This window comes from Balaenoptera musculus, chromosome 2, assembly GCF_009873245.2.
Source record: "Balaenoptera musculus isolate JJ_BM4_2016_0621 chromosome 2, mBalMus1.pri.v3, whole genome shotgun sequence".
In the NCBI taxonomy this organism is placed as follows: domain Eukaryota; kingdom Metazoa; phylum Chordata; class Mammalia; order Artiodactyla; family Balaenopteridae; genus Balaenoptera; species Balaenoptera musculus.
The window spans coordinates 13,441,622-13,459,794 of record NC_045786.1 but is presented as its reverse complement, the minus strand read 5'-3'; the positions used below and the strand labels follow the sequence as shown (position 1 = coordinate 13,459,794).

Below are 18,173 nucleotides of genomic sequence, written 5' to 3'. Positions count from 1 at the left end.
TTTGAAGCAGACACAAAACCTGCACAACTGTACACACGGGTCTTGCTTTAGGAGTCTGTAACAACTTTTGGGTACAATTTTAATTAAATCAACCCTGTGGTCCATATTATCAAAGCCGACATACCCCAAATCATCTTATGCTTTCAACGTTCAGAAATTGCCTCTTGCTGACTTTGATGAGCCCAGGAAATTATTTATAGTAACTTCAAATCATGCTTGGTGTACTTCCAAGACAACTGTAACTACGGTGGCTTGGGTCTTCTCTAGGGTGGACTTAATACATATCTAAAGACCATGAAACCAAGTAGGCTTCTCAGCTTGCCTGTATTTTTTTTTTAAACAACTTTATTGAGGTATAACTGCTATACAAAGAACTGTGGTTTGTTTGTTTTTAAATAACTCTACTGTTGTGGAGAGAATCAACAAGTAATTATTTCTCTTGTGCATTTTATTTTAAGGCATTTCAGAAAAATAATTTAGAGGGAATATATACTCGGAGGTACTCCAAAAGGAGACTGCAAATAAAATTGAAAGTAAGTATAAGAATTATGATTTTTGGCTTTACATAAGAATTAAATTCCCATTGAGTACTTTATCAAAAACTTAACAGGTTGTTTCATAATCCCCCATTGTTAGACGTAAATCAAACAGACTGGATGACCATCTTCGGGGAGAACTACAGAAGAGACTCCTACATGAGGAAACAGGTTAGATATTGGTGAGGTCTCTTCTAACTTCAGGATTCTATATCCGTTCTTCAATTTTCGTTGTTGTTTTTTTCCCTTATCATAGACTTTTTAACATCTCTGACCCACTGCAATTCTTTCCTATAACGGGACTATTTAAAACAATAATAGCCAGGTATAAGAACGATCAATATTAAGATCTACTTCTTTTCCTTACTTGCTTATGAAATTACAGAAGACAAAAGCAAAAAGATCAGCAATTAATCAGTCCAAAATAAAGCAGTACTTTTAGGAGCTGTGTGGAGATGGCAAAGGTGGCTAGTGGAAAAGGAAGACTCTGGAATCCCTAATTGATATTATAATGAGCCAAAAGACTGGCACACAAATAGAACTGCACCTGGACATCCCTTTTTAAAATTATTTAATTAAAGATGTTATAATAATCAAAATAGATGACAGCAGAAAATATAGTGAATATTTCATAACTAATAATATATTTGATGGATGAGTTTCAGAATAACTAGGGAGAACAGGCAACCTCAAAGTTAAAATTACAAAGTAGGAACACTGGTGATTTCTTGGTTAAAGCATCATTAAAGACCTAATATATTAACTTAATAACACTTTAAGAATTATAAAATATAACAGGCTAGTCAGCAAAAGTAAACGACCAAATTGGATTAAGCTGGTTACTGAAAACACCCTCAGCAGACAGACCTCTACGCATGGATGTTCAGAACCCATTGTCCCTAGAAGAGCAGCATTGTACTATACTAACAGCCTTTACAGGCCAAAGAAAAGAATGGACAAAACGGACAGAAAACTAACTAGGAAGATGATATATAGCATAATTGGAACAATCCTAAAAAAAAAGCAAAACAATAAAAACCACAATGAGTTAAGACACAAAAACAAAACCTACAACGTCCCTGACAAAATGGAAACAGCAATCAGTGATTTTATCCAAAAATATTTAGATATAGCTATACAACACAGAAATGTTCATTCTCTAAGGTCGTGCTATCCAATGTGGTAGCCATTAGCCATATCTGAGCACTTGAAATGTGTTAGTGCAACTCAGAAATCAAATTTTTTATTTAATTTGAGTCATTTATATTTAAATTTTTTAAATGATATTTGATTCAGTTACTGAAAAGCTTTTTAAGTATGTTTGGAAGAACCTGAATACATGACTCTACTTGTTAGTTTGGAAGAATCTGATTACATGAATCTACTTGTTAGCTGCACATTCTATGAAATCTCAACACAGATTAAGTATTTTCAATCAAAATTGAGTATTCAAATTGAAGTGTGCTAAGAAGTATAAATTTAAAATATATACCAGATTTTGATGACTTAGTAAAAAAGCTAAAATGTGAAATGTCTCAATAACTTTTAAAAATGTGATTACATGTTGAAATAATATTTTTGATACATGGGATTAAATAAAACATATTTTAAAATTAATTTTACCTGTTTCCTTTTTACTTTTTAAAATGTGGCTTTTAAACAATTTTAAATTATGTATGTGGCTTGTATTATGTATCTATTGCACAGTGCTGCCCTAAGGGATCAATGGCTTTAAAAAGAAAGTCATCTGTCAAAAATCTGAAATATATGTCAGTAAGGTGGTATTTTACTTACAAATCCTGATCTCCTACTGTCACAAAGTATTACTTTAGGCTACTCAGAATTGGTATACTTATACATTCCAAAGACATTTGTATCCTCTTCACACAGATTGTTACAAACCATTAAAGTATTCCTCTGAGTTACTGCAAACTATGGGTATGCAGTACCCATAGTTACATAATGGTCATTCCACCATCCAGAATAAGTAATCAAGTAACTGAAGGACACTAATTCATCAGATTTCTTGATTCCTCTTATATCCGGATTCACTCACCAATATGTTAACTAATGCTCTTGGTTCTATGAGATCTAAACGAAGATCTTTAGTATAGCAAAGATTTTGATACGAGTAATTACATAGGACAATTTTATTTTTATATGTATACACATACATACACAGGCTTATAAAATTTTCCCTGGAAGAAAAACATTGTAACTGCATGCCTTCACAGTGCTCTTCCAACTTTTTCCATACCATGGCATTTCACAGAAAATTACATTTGTAAGACACACTGGAGTTAACTCCTCTCCGGGGAGGGCACCACTGTCCCAGCACACTGACTTACTGCACACCAACTGGGAAGCTCAGGCTCAAAGGTCATTGCAAAAAAATCTCTGACCCATATTTTATTTTCATCTGACTTATATTTTATTCTTACTTATGCCTACAGTTGTGAAAATACAACCCCTCAACATTTTTAACAACAATATACAAAGAAGGCCACAAGATGGAGATACTACTCCATTACAGTATTTGTACTGATGTATTTTTTTTCTGTGTACATGTCCCTCTTTCTGTGTATTTCCTTTCTCCTTCAGTGGTATTCTCAGCTACTGTCTCTATCCCTAACGTTTATATTGGTTCCTCCACCACTCTGCTTTAACTAGCATTATTAGAGAAATGTTATATAATAAATACCTTTATGATCCTTTTTAATTTTAAAAGCAAGCAGGCAAATAATTAAAATATTTTCTTCTAGCTCAATATTTTCCCGCCTCTCTAAAATTAATGATGATTTTTATTTACATATTTTTCTCTGACAGGTAAAAATTCTTTTAGAAATTTGCTACCCGCAAAGTAATAAGTACTCCAAAAGCCATTTACTGGAATACATTCTGTTGCTTTGTAAGGCTACAGATTTACTTCATGTTGACACCCCCTCCAAACTTCCCTGGAATTCTTCTTTGACAACAGTCCTCAAACCAGTTTATGAGCCTTACTTGAAATTTATTTTCAGATCTCTTTATCAATCCAAAGCGTACTTACCCAAGCTTGCAAACCCAATTTAGTCATCAAATTTAGCTCCAAATGACTATAAGCTATAGGCAAAAATCAAATCCATCTTAAAGGTTTACTATTAATGAGTAAATCTGCCAAATATGCTGCAGGCTTTTAAAGCAACGCAAAATAAGAAGTTTCAACAATGCTTTGAGAGGTGGCAGCATCGTTGAAAACCTGCAAAGCTTTCCACAAAAACTAATTTCAAGATCTAATTTACTCTAAGTTAAACATATACTTGCAAATGTGTGATACAAAAAGTCACACTAATTCTGTATAACTACTATAGAACTGCATAGCATGGCAATCATTTGAACTTTATATAATATACTTAAGTACAAGGAACAACAAGTTCCAGTCACCCTACATTATACAGTCATATATTAACTTCCTTAAATCAAATTTAATCACCAATATTAATACAAAACACTACTTGAAGTCAGAGAAGGACCTAAATACTAATCTTTTATATGTTAACTAAAAGTGTGGTAATTGAAAATAACTGCTAATAAGATTTGCATTTTTTTTTTTTTAATTCCAAAAAGCCAGAGGCTTCTTGGTAATTGGCCATGAGATAGCTTCCTTAACCTGATCCATTTTAATGGTATAAAGTCCTTAAGTATTGGCTAGAAATATGAAGCCTCTACTTTCCTTAGCAGGCACATATATGGACCCCAGGATTTCTCTATGGTCTGTTCAGACCTTCCCAATAAATGACAACAACAACTTTTCTGGTCTTAACTCATTTTGACTACTGCTTACTACACATGTCACAGTGCGGTCTCATGCAGCTTTTTAAAATCCCTGTACCTTCTATGATCAGGAGTTGTATGTATTCCAGAATTTGTTTAATTAATTACTTCCTTTTAGAATTCTAGTGTTTGCACTCAGTGGCATTTTAATACTGCTTCTTTTCCATTTTAATACCGCTGCTTATACCATGACATGTGTCCTTTTATTTAATTCTGGATCTTAAACTCTTACCTTTAATATTTAATTCAAATTCTATTAGCTGACCATGTAGCTGCACATAGCTTTATGTCCACTGCTTCACTGGCACTAAAATGGGCATTTTGTCTAATAATGAAGCATACTGTTCTATGCACATATTCTCTCTAACCAGAAATGTAGACAGCGGCATGCCTTGCTTTTGCAACATGCCTGATTATGCGTGAGATTCCAGTTGCTGGATGATGGTAATCAGAAACACTTTCTGAGTAAGTGAACGAGTCCTAACCTTACTTAATGTAGTATTAAGGAGGATGAGAATGAGACACAAATCCTAGATTAAATTTCTAATTAAGTCCCAATGACACTCTTAGACAAAAATTTCAGTAAATGTAAGTAAAAAAAAAAAAAATTTAGCTCTTCAAATGGAATACCATGATGTTACTTAAAACATAATCATATTTTTACATTCATTAGTATAGGACCCATCTTTCACAAGTAGGTGTTTTGATGAAAATAAAGAAAGGTTTTTGAAAATACATATGACTATAGCTTCATTATCAATTGGTCTAGGGTCCTGCTTCACCCAATCAGAAGTCTCTCTTTTCACTGCCATTCCTTTCCTTCCATCTCTGCACACTTCTATACAAGAAAGACTTTGGATTTGTTTTTAATTCTGGGTAGAATTAATTGACGTCATTACTGTCCAAATAGACCCAATAATGCCTGACTTAGAAAAAGATTCCCAAGACGATATAGTCTTGGAATAAGTGAGAACATGTTTAATATAGATACAAGGCATTTTATCAACTGGTGTTACTTACAACTGCCACGGAGGTTCTCCTCCCAGCAATCATCAAGCCAAGTACCTACCCTCACCTCCATCCTACCCTGTGTATCATTCCCAACACTGAATAAAACATATGATATTGAAATTCACCACATTACACCAATCACTGGGTAAAATGGTGACTTTTATTAAAAAGATTTTAGAATGTATCTCTAAGAATAATTGTAATAACAAAGGACAATTCCATTTCCCAGTTCAGCTTAGGGTGTATCTATGAATAATAAAAGACACACTATTCTAGGATTGTTCTCATAATTAGTTTTTAAAAAAAAAGAATACTATAAAAAGAAAACAGAAACTTACAACTAGAAGAGGATTTCTGTTCCATCAGCTCTAGATTATGTGGCAAAAGTTTCCCAATAAACTTGCTTTTTCCCGTAAAATATGTCCAGGCAACCTCCACTAAACAGCGTGTACATAAGAAAAGTAAATCAATTTTACAATAATTCAAGCTGATGCAAATATGTATACAACTAAACAAGTATTTATTCAGCTCTAACTCTATACATGATATGCTTTACATCAGAAATATAAATGACTGGTAGGTTATCTACCATTCCAAACTTTGTACATCTCTCTCTCTACAAATCAACAAATAATTTTGGATTCTACAATGAAAATGGGGGAGTGATTATTACATGACATAGATTTACAAGGGAATAGACTCACTAGAGAAAGACTGCACTATATTCAACTAACACCACAAGCTCAGTGGAATCTACAAGAATCACTGGAGAGAACTGATACTCACAGTACAGATTCACCAGTCACTTATGAAAGAGATCTTCCTCTTTATTTCTCAAACCCCTATGCTGGGGTTTGAGAAGGCCCCATTAATGACTTTGTGCTTTTCCCACCCAAAAAAAACAGAACACAGAAGTCAGGCAAATAGAGATCAAATAGCACCTTTATTGCTGAAAAGCTACTGGAGAATTGAGATTACGTATAGGAGCCAAGAGAGCTTGCTAGAAATTCTGGCCCTCCCATCCCCAGCCTAGACTTTGAGACAGTACACTCAAGAGAAAGTCTGGCCAGGATAACAACTGCCTTGCTGGTCTGTTAAGAATGAGCATCATTACTTCTAGCTCTTTAATTAGTTAGCTCTCCCCAATCAAGCAAAGCAGACCACAGGTGATCACCCTCTAACAAGGTAACTCATCCACTGAAAGATGTAAGAGATGGGTCAAGAGATCAGCAGTATTTCTTTAAGGAAGTCCCTCCCCTTGGATATATGTAGGATGAGTGTGCCATAATTGTCCCTCCCTTATACAGGCTGCTACTCTGTGCATTCTGTGCATCTGAAATACAGACTGAAAGAGCTTAAAAGATTTATTAATTCTGATTAAAAAGTTAAAATCCAACATTTTGTAAGCACATGTGCACTTAACAATAGTTTTCTTCTTTTAACCAGGTTTTAGCACTCATTTGAATGTAAGGATGCAGTTATTAAAAATTTTATAAGAGAAAGAGGCATTTCTAACATTTTCTAGTTCTATAGGAATAGGAATCTGTAATGACTGGCACCAAGAAAATTACTCTGATTGCATCAGAAAGTAAATGCTGCAAAATTTAAGATAACTTAGCTTGTTACAATTTCAATTCACAGATTTTTAAATGACTATGAAGTATTTATTGTTGGCTAGAACACTGTACAAAGTATAAAGAAAGTCACGGACCCAAAAGACAATGAAAAAAATTGATCCCACAAGAAATACAGGTATCCAAGGAGCAGGAGCTGTTAGAATAAATATAAATACTGTTTGGGGACCTAGAATTTAAGTTACTAATGAAAGATATTTCAATAACACACTTTTTTTCCTACATTCTTCTAATCTTCTACCTTGTATCCTCTGAAAAGAGGCAATATCCAAATTGGAATGCCCTGTGAACAATCAAAGTCATTCTAAAAATAGAGTGAGCCTCTGGTATGTCACCTGTATACATACCTCCACTAAAAACTTCTGGAATCCCTTTGAAAGCTTTTAGAACCAATTTGAAACCTGGGAATACAAGGAGAGGGATTCCTTTGCTGTATGAGAGCAATAAAAGGCCAATATAAATATAACCTACTGAATAAAAACAGTCAAGCAATTACTCATTCGGTGAATTACTGTTTAGTTTTAGTTACCATGTTCATATTTTTTCATTTAATAAATATTTAAGTGTCTCCTATGAAGTAAAGAAAGAAAGAAAATACCATTTGTCCTAAAAATGAAATAATTTAACTTGACAAGGTCATAAGTCAGTAAGTGGCCTGGTTCAAGTTCTAAAAGTCATTGATTATTCCAATTAAAGAGGTTAGGGAGTGACTGAGCGAACTACTTTAGACCTGGCGGAAAAAGGGATAAAATGGATGCCACATTAAGTCACTAATCATCCCTGGAGTCTAGTTTGGGGTATGGAGATCTCAAAAAAAAGTTTTTTTCTATTAATTGTCTCCAATTCCGCCCCCTTCCTTCTCTCCTGAACCCAATGTAACCAATCTATTGATCTCACCACTCCACTGAAACAGCTCTCACTAAAGTAGCCAATGACCTCCACACTGTTGAATTCAACAGTCAGTGCTCAGAACGCATCTTATTTGAATTATCATCAGCATTTAGCCCAGCTGATTGCTTCCTCCTCTTTAAAATACTTTCCTCACCTGACTTGAAAGAGACCATCTTTTGTTGGTTTGCCTGCTACTTTGCTGGCTGTTCCTTCCTCTTCTCCTTTGCTGGTTCCTCCCATGGTCCAGCTCCCAGACCCCTCTGTTCTCTTTTACATTCACTCCAGTGGTGAACTTACCTGGTTTTGTGGCTTCAAATTACCTACGAAGTGCCAGGGGCTCCCTAATTTATTATGCACAGCCCAAACCCTTCTCCTTACAACTCCAGGGTTAGATAACCAACTTTAAAGTTTATTAGACAGCTCACATTTAGCATGACCAATACCAAATTACTGATTTTCCCCCAACCATACCTGCTTCTATTCCAGGCTTCTCCATCTCAGTAAGTGGCAAGTGCAATTAGACAAGTATTTATTCACTTTCTGAGGTTTAGAAAAAGCTTTCGAATTATCCTCAACTTTTCTTCCCCACTCCCCACCTCCACATCCCACATTCAAACAATCAGCAAAATGCTGTCAGCTCTATGTTCCAATTATATCCAGAATCTGACCACTTTGCACCACCCAGGTCCATTCTACATTCTACACCACAATTATCCAATAATTAATAACGTACATTATCGTTGATCTCCAACTCAATAAAGTGATCGGTTTGAAATTTAAGTCAAATTATGTACCTCTTCTGTTCAAAACCCCCCTTGATCCCCAACTTACTTATAATAGCCAAAGTCCTCATGACTTACGTCGAAGCCCTACAAGATCTTCCCCCGCCCCCCATGACTCTGATCTCATCTACTACTGTCCTCCCCATACACCCTGCTCTGGCCACATTGGCTGCCTTGCCATTCCTCAAATACTAAGCAAGCTCCAAGGCCTTTGAGCTTAACCGTTTGCCTTCCTTGAATGCACTTATCAACATGGCTCACTCCCTTACTTCTTTCTGAGGACTTCTCTGACCATCTGACATTTATATTTACTTGTTTGGTTGTTTACTGTTTCCCCCTACTAAAATGTGAGTTTCACTAGTCTAGGGGTTTTGTGTTACATACCGGCCAATTCCCAGTGTTTAGTATTTAGTAGGTATGAACTAAATCTCTGTTGAATGGACAACAAAACTGATTAAGTGTGTAAAGCCAGGTCACCACTCTTAAGTAACCTACCTACTTTGCTCTGGTTCCTCATGTCTGGCTAGTCAAGAAGAGACTGGTCGGCTTTGGCCTGAAAATTACACATTAAGGACATAAGACAGGCTGCATTTGTCTCTACCAAGTTTCTGGTCTCCTGAAAGTCTCCTAAGAAAGTTAAGATTCAATGTAATGTAAAGAACTTGTTCCAATCAGTTTCTCTGCTTAGGTAGAATAAAGTTTCTTCTGCATTGTTTCCAATTCAACACAACTGGGTAGAGAAACACAGATGAAAACAATTTTCTGGATCCTTCTATTAAAATGTTACCTCCACACAGAATCTTCTCAATTACCGATGCTTCTTTATTTTCCCATCTTTGCCCATATAGTTAAATGCTCTGGTTGTTCACACTGCCTAATTAACTCTGCAAATTTAATTGCATGAATTTATAAATGAAAATTCTATGAGAGTTCACATGCAAGCTAGATTACATAATCTAAAATTTAAACCACTGCTACTAAGTTTCTGTATTCTCTGAAAGGGGCTTAATTTTCCTTGAATAACTGGAAAATATCTTCAAAATCTTTGGATAGGTTATGTAAAAGACTCTCTAGCTACAGAATTTAATCAATTATGATAAATTCTAACAAATATTCTCAATATTAAAGGCATTCTTAAAAGTCTTCAGTTATATTTCACTAGTGATTTTTACACATATTGAAACACCATTTACTTTGAAATGAGGTCTACTTTGTCTCTACAAGCAGGAAGTGGCACCAGGTGAAGACAATGACTAAAGACAATTGCCACATAAGCGTTTGCACAGAATTTGAAGTGTGAAATTCTTAAACTACTTTATAACTTACAAAATTGAAATTCGTTAAAATCATGGTGCCATGGCAACTGCTATTTTATATTCAATTATATATATTTAATTTAAAAGTAAATTTCCATTTAGTGTTAAGCTCAACAGTTCACACAAATTTATGATAACCTGTAGGAGTGAAATGTACACTTCACATCTGGTCACGGGAAGTGTGCCTTGAATGACAATTGTTGGTAAACATTTTTTTTTTTTTTGCCCCCATAACTATTCAAAGCATTCTATGAAGGGCTCAGTCAGATCTTGTGAAATTCTAAGTCTTTAACCCCATAATTCTTAAACCAGTAAAATGGCGTCAGAGACGGGATATCTACCCTCATTCACCACTCCCAGGGTGTAAGTAAATAGCAACAAACGGACATTACAAGTTAAAGTCTCAAGCTAAAAAAGGAAAGAAAACGAAACGAAAGGAAAAGAAAAAGACAACGACCCTGCGTTACTGGTTGGACTTCTCTTCCTGGAGCACCCCAAGTGCCTCTACTGCCCCGAAAACTTGATGGCTCCTTCTATGACTTCCAGGACCAACACTGTAGAGGCTTCAAGTTCCTCCAGATTTCTAAACTAGGATACGAACGCCTAATCGAATAGGCTACATAGATTCCAAAGTACAGTGCAAGAAAAACTTCTGCAACCCAGACGCCAACCAAAATGTATTCCTATCTTCCCAGAAAGGCAGAGGAAAGGAGGCTGCTAAAGTATGGATAAGTGTAATTGGGAAGGTGAAAATTTGGAGGGAGACACGACTACTCTTTCCCACGTTCACGGGGCCGGCAAGGAAAGGGTAAGAGTAAAAGATCTACCCACACCACTCTTCCTTCTTCCTCCTGCACAGCTGGGTGCAAGGATCTCCCCCAGAATGGCAGAGGAAAGAGAAGGGATCGCCACCCCAGGCTGGTGGCACCGTCCAGGCTGTCACTGAGACTGCTGTCACTGAGACCGGAACTCGAGAAGGGGAGCCGGGCGGTGAGGAATTGGGGAAGGCGGGTCATTCCCTCTGAGCCTGGTTACGAGGAGACCCTGGTGGATCGGGCTGAGGACGGCAGACGAGCCCAGGATGACCAAGTCTTGCCCCGCGTGCCCGGCTCCCTCGGAGGAAGCGGGGTCAGAGCCCGCCCCACCCCCTGCTTTCCGCCCAGACCCGCACTTTTCTGCCCCGGAGGCGCAGCCCTCGGGCGGGCGGGCTGCCGGCCGGCCGGCCGGCCCCGCTTACCTGCTGCACCCCGAGGAACTGGTAGAAGTTGAGCTGCACCTCCTCCACCAAGTCAAACAACTCCAGGTCTCCGCTCTCCCAGCCGCGCGCCGGCCCCGCGACCGCCAGCAGCAGCAGCAGCAACAGCAGCGGCGGCGGGAACGGCACAAGCCGGAGCCGGCGGCGCGGAGGAAGCCGGGCCAGCCGGGAGCAGGGCGCCGTCATCGCGCGGGGCTCGGAGAGGTCACCCGCCGCGCAGCGCCGTCGGCCGAGACCAGGGACGTGGCGGGCAGCGCGGGCTACGGGAACAGTGCTTGTCAGTCGGAAGCACGGGCAGCCGCCCCGGAGTCGCCCGCCCTGCGGCTGGTCCTAGCCTGAGGGACAGGCTCGGCCGCGGGCGGCTCTACCCTCCGCGGACCCCCGCCCCTCACCCAGGCCTACAAACAGCTGGCGAGCCAGCGCCGGGCGCTGAGGTTGCACCGGGTGGGAGAGGCTTCCCTTCGCCTTAGCCTATCCCAGGCCTCGCTTCCGGTGACATCACGTCTCCTAGCAACCGCGGGAGAGGGGGCGGGGCCGGAAGTAGAGAAGCCTGCGCCCCAGACCTGGGCCTCCGCGAAATGCCTCTCAGTCGCTGGCGCGCTCCGCGAAGCTGTGCCGTGTGTTGACACAGATTAAGAGACGTGGACAGTTATAGACATCGCGCATCCACCTGGAACATCCCAAATATCCCTGAAACAGATACCTTCTTACCCTACCCCAGATATTAAAAACTAAAAGTATATTTGAAAACTGATGTATTGACTACGGCCTCTGTTCCACACATTTCATTATTCCATCCCCAAAGATATAGGAGGAATTGAACCTAGGACTTGAAAGGGACAAATCTAGTGAGTAGTCTAAAGTATCCTTTTGAGAGAGGTGAAGAAGAAATGAAATTTGAACCAAGACAAAAAGTATACTTCTAATAATGAATTAAGATTTATAGGCATAATACCATAAAGTAGGCAACCTGGCAGAAATTAATAAGCGTGACTCAATCAAAGTCTTAGGGGAAGTGTAGTTTATCCGCTTTAGTCGATTTCCAATTGGTGTTCCTTTCCCAACTGAGGTCTATTTTCAATGACATTTAGGCTAAAACCCTCCTCTCTTTCCCACCAGTGTCTCACCTCCTACTCCACCCTCCCCCTCACCGCTATTGCTTTCTCTTGTGTGAACCTTATTTTCTTCTTAGCTTTTGCTTGACCAGTTTTGAGAGTTTGATCTCATGCTTTTCCCATCTTGGATCCAGCCAGCTGAATTAAGCTCAACAGGATAATGATAAAGCTCTCATAGTAAAAATATATTATGTTTGACAAAGGTTAGAAAAACAATACCTGGATGCAGGAAGTAAATCTTACTGAAGAAATCATTCCATTATTGTAGAGTTAAAAATATATATATATTTTAAAATAGTTAAATGAATGCAAGTATATCTTGCTTAAAAATAATATATGTGCTTGAATTAATCCCATTTTAAGTTCATCATGAGGCTTAACTTTCAAAGATACAAGAGCAGGGGTGTCTCAGTCGGCAAGGGCTGCTGTAACAAAATACCATAGACTGGGTGGCTTAAACAACAGACATTTATTTCTCACAGTTCTGGAGGCTGGGAAGTCTGTAACGGGGAAAGGTCAGCATGGTCGAGTTCTGGTGAGAGCCCTCTTCCAGGTTGCAGAGGGCTGCTTTCTTGTTGTACCGTCACATGGTGGGAGTGCGGGGGAGGGGGAGAGAGATCTAGCATTTCCTCTTACAAGGGCACTAATCCCACAGTGTGGGCTCCACCATCATGAACTCATTTAAACCTAATTATCTCCCAAAGGCTGCACCTCCAAACACCATCACATTGGGAATGAGGGCTTCAACATATGAATTTGGGGAGGACACAAACATTCAGTCCATAGCAAAGGGTATCACCTTTTCTGTGTATTCCCAGTTCCAAGCACAATGCATAGCACATGCTAGCATTCAATTAGTTGAATGGAATCCTGTGAACACCTCCCCACCTCCGTGCCTCCCCCACAGTTTTTTAGTTTGGTTTTTTGATATATCAGTTTTCTTAAAGCGAGAGGTATTTTTACCACATCTCTAAGTTAGCTTACTGTTTATTCAATGATTAAAACATCGAAATAAAATGAGAGCAATAATCTTAAGCACTACTTTTACATAATATCCCAACATTCATCTTTTCTCCTAATTTGACCATTAAATTAAGTGCAATATAACATTTGAAACTGGTGCCATATTGCCACTGATATTTTAGCGATCTGGTATTTCCCTCTTGAGCTCTATTCTTATGTTGTCCAAGAACCCCAAGGACCTCCTCCATCTAAAGGGAATAGTTCTCTTTCCAAGGCCAAGCTGAAAAGCAGAACTGAAGTCTATTCAATACAGCACTGCTATTGCTTCTCACTGCTATAAGGTATTGCTCTGGAAGCTTCTTCCTACTCAGTTCCAATAACACTAGTCCACTCTGAAGTGATGTCCTTGCTTGTTCTGGTCTAGGTCTCTGCAAAGACCACAGTGCTATTTACATTTAGACTTCTAATTTGGCATCTTCACGTGTTCAGTCTCATGCAGAGGACAATGCAATTGAATAAATCTTCTTTTGCTGAAGCCAGGACTAAGTTAGCTCACAATGAACAGCTGTTTTCTTATCTGTTGACATTTAATGATTCTGGGCATGGACTGATGAAGCTTAGCCTGGGCAGAGGCAGTGTACACAGGAAGAGAGAAGCCAGTGAAATGTTTAACAGTCTTGTGAGTTGTGTAACGGATTGGAAATGTAGAGAGGAGGCCCAGACTTACAGCCAGCTTTCCCACAGAACATTTGCTGAATTCTGGGGTCGTGCAGGAGGCCGAAAGACTGAAGGATAGGACGAGTAAAATCTCCTCACATTCTACCAGTGCATACAAAATGAACTCTACCGAAGAGGAGGAGCCTGCTTCAAATACACAGGCAGTCTTCTCCCTCAAGACATTTGCAATATTTCTGAAGTTATATGAATAGGAGGATAAAGATCTAAGTTTAAAACCTCTGAAGAGCAGAAGTAAATATGCTGGGTTGAGGAGATAGAAACCTTGCAGGCTCAGAGGAATCACACCTAAGAAACAGAGAAACCAGAAGTTGAATGAATCTTACTAAAACCCCAACCCAATCCCTACCCAGCTCAATCCCTGACCCTCACCCTATTTGTCTATTTTCATCTCTAGGAGAAAATAACATCATCTCTATTGTCTATTGTTTTTAATATAAAAGTCTGGTACATAATAAAAAAAAATTATGAGATGTGAGAAAAACAGGAAAATTTGACCAATAATCAAGAGAAAAAAATAGATAATAGAAGACCCACAGATAAGCCAGCTATTGGAGTCCAGACAAGAACCTTAAAATAACTATTATAAAATAGAGCAATAGTTTATAAAATAGAAGAAAAAGTGGATAAAATGGATTAGAAAATGCAGAATTTCAACAGAGAATTGAATCCATTAAAAAAAGAATCAATGGAAAATCTCAAATTTAAAAATGTAATATCTGAAATCAAGAACTCAGTGGATGAGTTTAACAGCAGACTGGACACAGCAGAAGAGAGGATTAGTGAATTTGAGGATAGGTCAAGAAAAAATACCCAAACTGAAGCAGAGAGAAAAAAGAATGGTAAGAGAATAGAGCTTTAAATGCATGTGGTAGCACAGGGAGATCAGCTCGGTGCTTTGTGACCACCTAGAGGGGTGGGATAGGGAGGGTGGGAGGGAGGGAGATGCAAGAGGGAAGAGATATGGGAACATATGTATATGTATAGCTGATTCACTTTGTTATAAAGCAGAAACTAACACACCATTGTAAAGCAATTATACTCCAATAAAGATGTTAAAAAAATGCATGTGGGACACAGTGAATAAATCTAGCACACATATAACTGGGGTCCTAGAAAAAGAGGAGAGAGAGAGAATGAAGCTGAAGCAATAATTATAGAAACAATGGCCAAGAATTTTACAAAACCAATGAAAGACATGAAACCAAAGATGAAAAAAAAACATTAACTCAAAATAGGTGATAGACCTAAAGGTAAAAGCTAAAACTATAAAACTCTTATTTAAAAAAATAAGAGTAAATTTTAGTGACCTTGGGTTAGCCAGTGGTCCCTTAGATATGACACCAAAAGCATGTGACAGAGGAAAAAATAAATAAGTTGAACTACACAGAAATTTAAAACTTTGTGTCACAAACAATACCATCAAGAAAGTGAAAAGACAACCAAGATAATGGGAGAAAAATATTTGGAAATCATATACTTGATAAGGGACTTACATCTAGAATATGTAAAGAATTCTTGCAACTCAACATTTTTTTTGAATGCGCAACGGATTTCTCCAAAGAAGATATATACAAAAGGCCAATAAGTATATGAAAGCTTCTCAACATCATTAGTCATTAGGAAAATGCAAATCAAAACTACAGAGAGATACCACTTTACACCCGTTACGATGGCAGTAATTTAAAAGACAGACAAAAAAGAGGTTAGTAAAGATGTGGAGAAAGTGGAACCCTCATTTATTGCTGGTGGGAATGTGAAATGATGCAGCCCCTTGGGAAAACTGTTTGGAAGTTCCTCAAAAAACGAAAGATAGAGTTACTATATGACCCAGGAATTCCACTCTTAGGTATATACACAAGAAAAGTAAAAACATAAAACTTGTATACAAATGATCATAGCAACATTATTCATACTAACCAGAGTTGGAAACAACCTAAATGCCTATCAACTGAGGAATGAATAAACAAGCTGTGGTATATCCATACAATGGAATATTATTCTGAAATTTTCTCTTTTGCCCCTTTTTGGCTGTTTCTCAAATATATGGACTTAAAGTTCTAAGATATCATTGTTCTCTAATGGAACATTATCTTGTAATTTATTTAACCAAACATCATTCACAAACATATTGAGTTGACAAAGGTTAGAAAAATATTGTTTTGGGGAAGCACCTTCTTGAAAAATAATCCCTTTTTTATTGCAGTACTGAATCTTAATCTTTTGAAGGGCTAATAAATAAATGCAGATGTTCTTCATGTTATAAATAATAAATACATTTCTATCATGTTGACACTATGGCTTTTACTTCTCTGGATAATGTACTGTTTACTCAAATAATCTCATAGTGCAAAAGAATACAGATTCTAGAGCCAGATGATTCAGTATGAATTCTGGCTCTATTACTTACTAGCTGGGTGATCCTTGTGTTTCAGTTACCTCATCTGTAAAATTAGGATAATAATACTACCAAAACCATAAAATACTACCAAAATTGTTGTAGGAGCTAAGTGAGATAATTAGAGCCCAGTATATAGTAACTGCTATTTAAATGTTACCAATATGTTATGGAAGGTCTCTATCTACTTTGTATTAAGGGCTCCATAAATAAAGCTTATCTATTCTTAAATGTTTAGATTTTGTGTTTAAAGTCATTTGTTATTAAACTTAGGCTGCAAATGCCCACTTCACTGGAAATTTATCCAATCACTTGTCTGCCCAAGATGGTGGCAGACAAGACCACCTTTACAAAATAATGACTGGTTCTCAAAGCCAGTTTACTTTTTTTGTTCCAACTCCATAAAACATATTATTCATGATTTTCCTGCCAAATTCAGCTTTAATAAATACCTAATTAAAAGCATGTGACCCACATGAACAAGAGGAAGGGAAAATTTGTTCACCGATTAAGTCATTAAAGACTCATTGGTGATTGTCTTACCCTGAAGTAGCTGTCTTTTCAGATAATGATGTCTTCTGCTTTACATAGACGTTAATGTGCCTCAGTAGAATCCATGCAAAAATTTCTTTCTCCTAACATCTTACACAATTTCAAGATTATCGTTCATTTTTCAAAGGTTTCCATCAACTCACTGAATCACTTTTTAAATTTGAAAATTAGTTTTTCCCATTTTACTTTTAACCAACCAACAAGGATAGTCTCTCCCGACTCCTCCGTCCAGCCTGAGTACAGCAATCGTTGTATTTCCCTCATACACAAAAGCTCCAATTAGTCTGCAAAAGAAAATTTGAACAGGCCTCTTCATATTCTTCCAGGCTCAACAGCCTGGCTTTGGCATTGTGCCGTTGAGCTCTAATGTTGTTTGTGATGCCAAACTGAAACACAAAGGAAACAGTGCAAAGTTGCTGATCACCTCGGTCAACACGCCGCACAGCTAAGGCATTAGATTATGAACAGAAATTCCATGCCTCATAAATGCTTACTATTAAATTTATTAAAAGGAGGCGGCATTTTGAAATAATACTGAATTAGCAATCAACAATTCTAAATGGTAAGATAGGAGAAATTTAAATTCCTTTACCACACTTACGGCCTAGCTTCATTTCTCCCCACTTCAATATATAATCCTCTCTTATTTTTTGCAACCATGGAAGGATTTTTAGTGCCAAGACTCCATAATGAAAGTCTTTTAACTTTTAAAAAATTAAATAATAATATTTTCACCACCAGGGGGCAAAGAACATTTTTACAGGCAAAGATTATTTTTGACATTCTAAAGGAGTTACCTCGCGCGAACATAGTTTTTGTTGTTAGAATTTCAATAGCTTCAAATTAAGAGATACAGATCCTAACCTAAACCTTTAAATTTAAGGAAGAATCGTGTTTATAAAAGAGAAAATGGTACAAGTTACCATTAACCAGGTGCCCTTTCATTCACTATCATTTTTAGATGCTTAAAAAGAAATTTTCCACCTCCCTTTTCCCTTTCCTTTTGTATGTTTGCACAAGAGTAGGAAAAACATAATTTGAACTTTTGAAATATTAATTTAGCCTTTGTCTATGCTGGTCTTTAAATGGCTTTTAGCTCATGGTATTTTTTGACAAATGGTTTCCTAAGCATGCATTTCAGCTCTGCTTTTTTAACTTAATGTGATTAAGTG

The 18,173-nt window shown here is 37.7% G+C and overlaps 1 protein-coding gene across 1 annotated transcript in view; it reads right to left on the bottom strand.

Moving 5' to 3' along the window:
* Positions 1–11,912, bottom strand: part of DNAJC1 (DnaJ heat shock protein family (Hsp40) member C1) — a 196,804-nt gene extending 184,892 nt beyond the window's left edge. The window contains exon 1 of the mRNA XM_036842228.1: positions 11,221–11,912. Coding sequence (XP_036698123.1) covers positions 11,221–11,424 — 204 coding nt within the window. The 5' untranslated portion in view covers positions 11,425–11,912. The remainder of the gene's footprint in view (positions 1–11,220) is intronic.
* Positions 11,913–18,173: the final 6,261 nt, after the last annotated feature.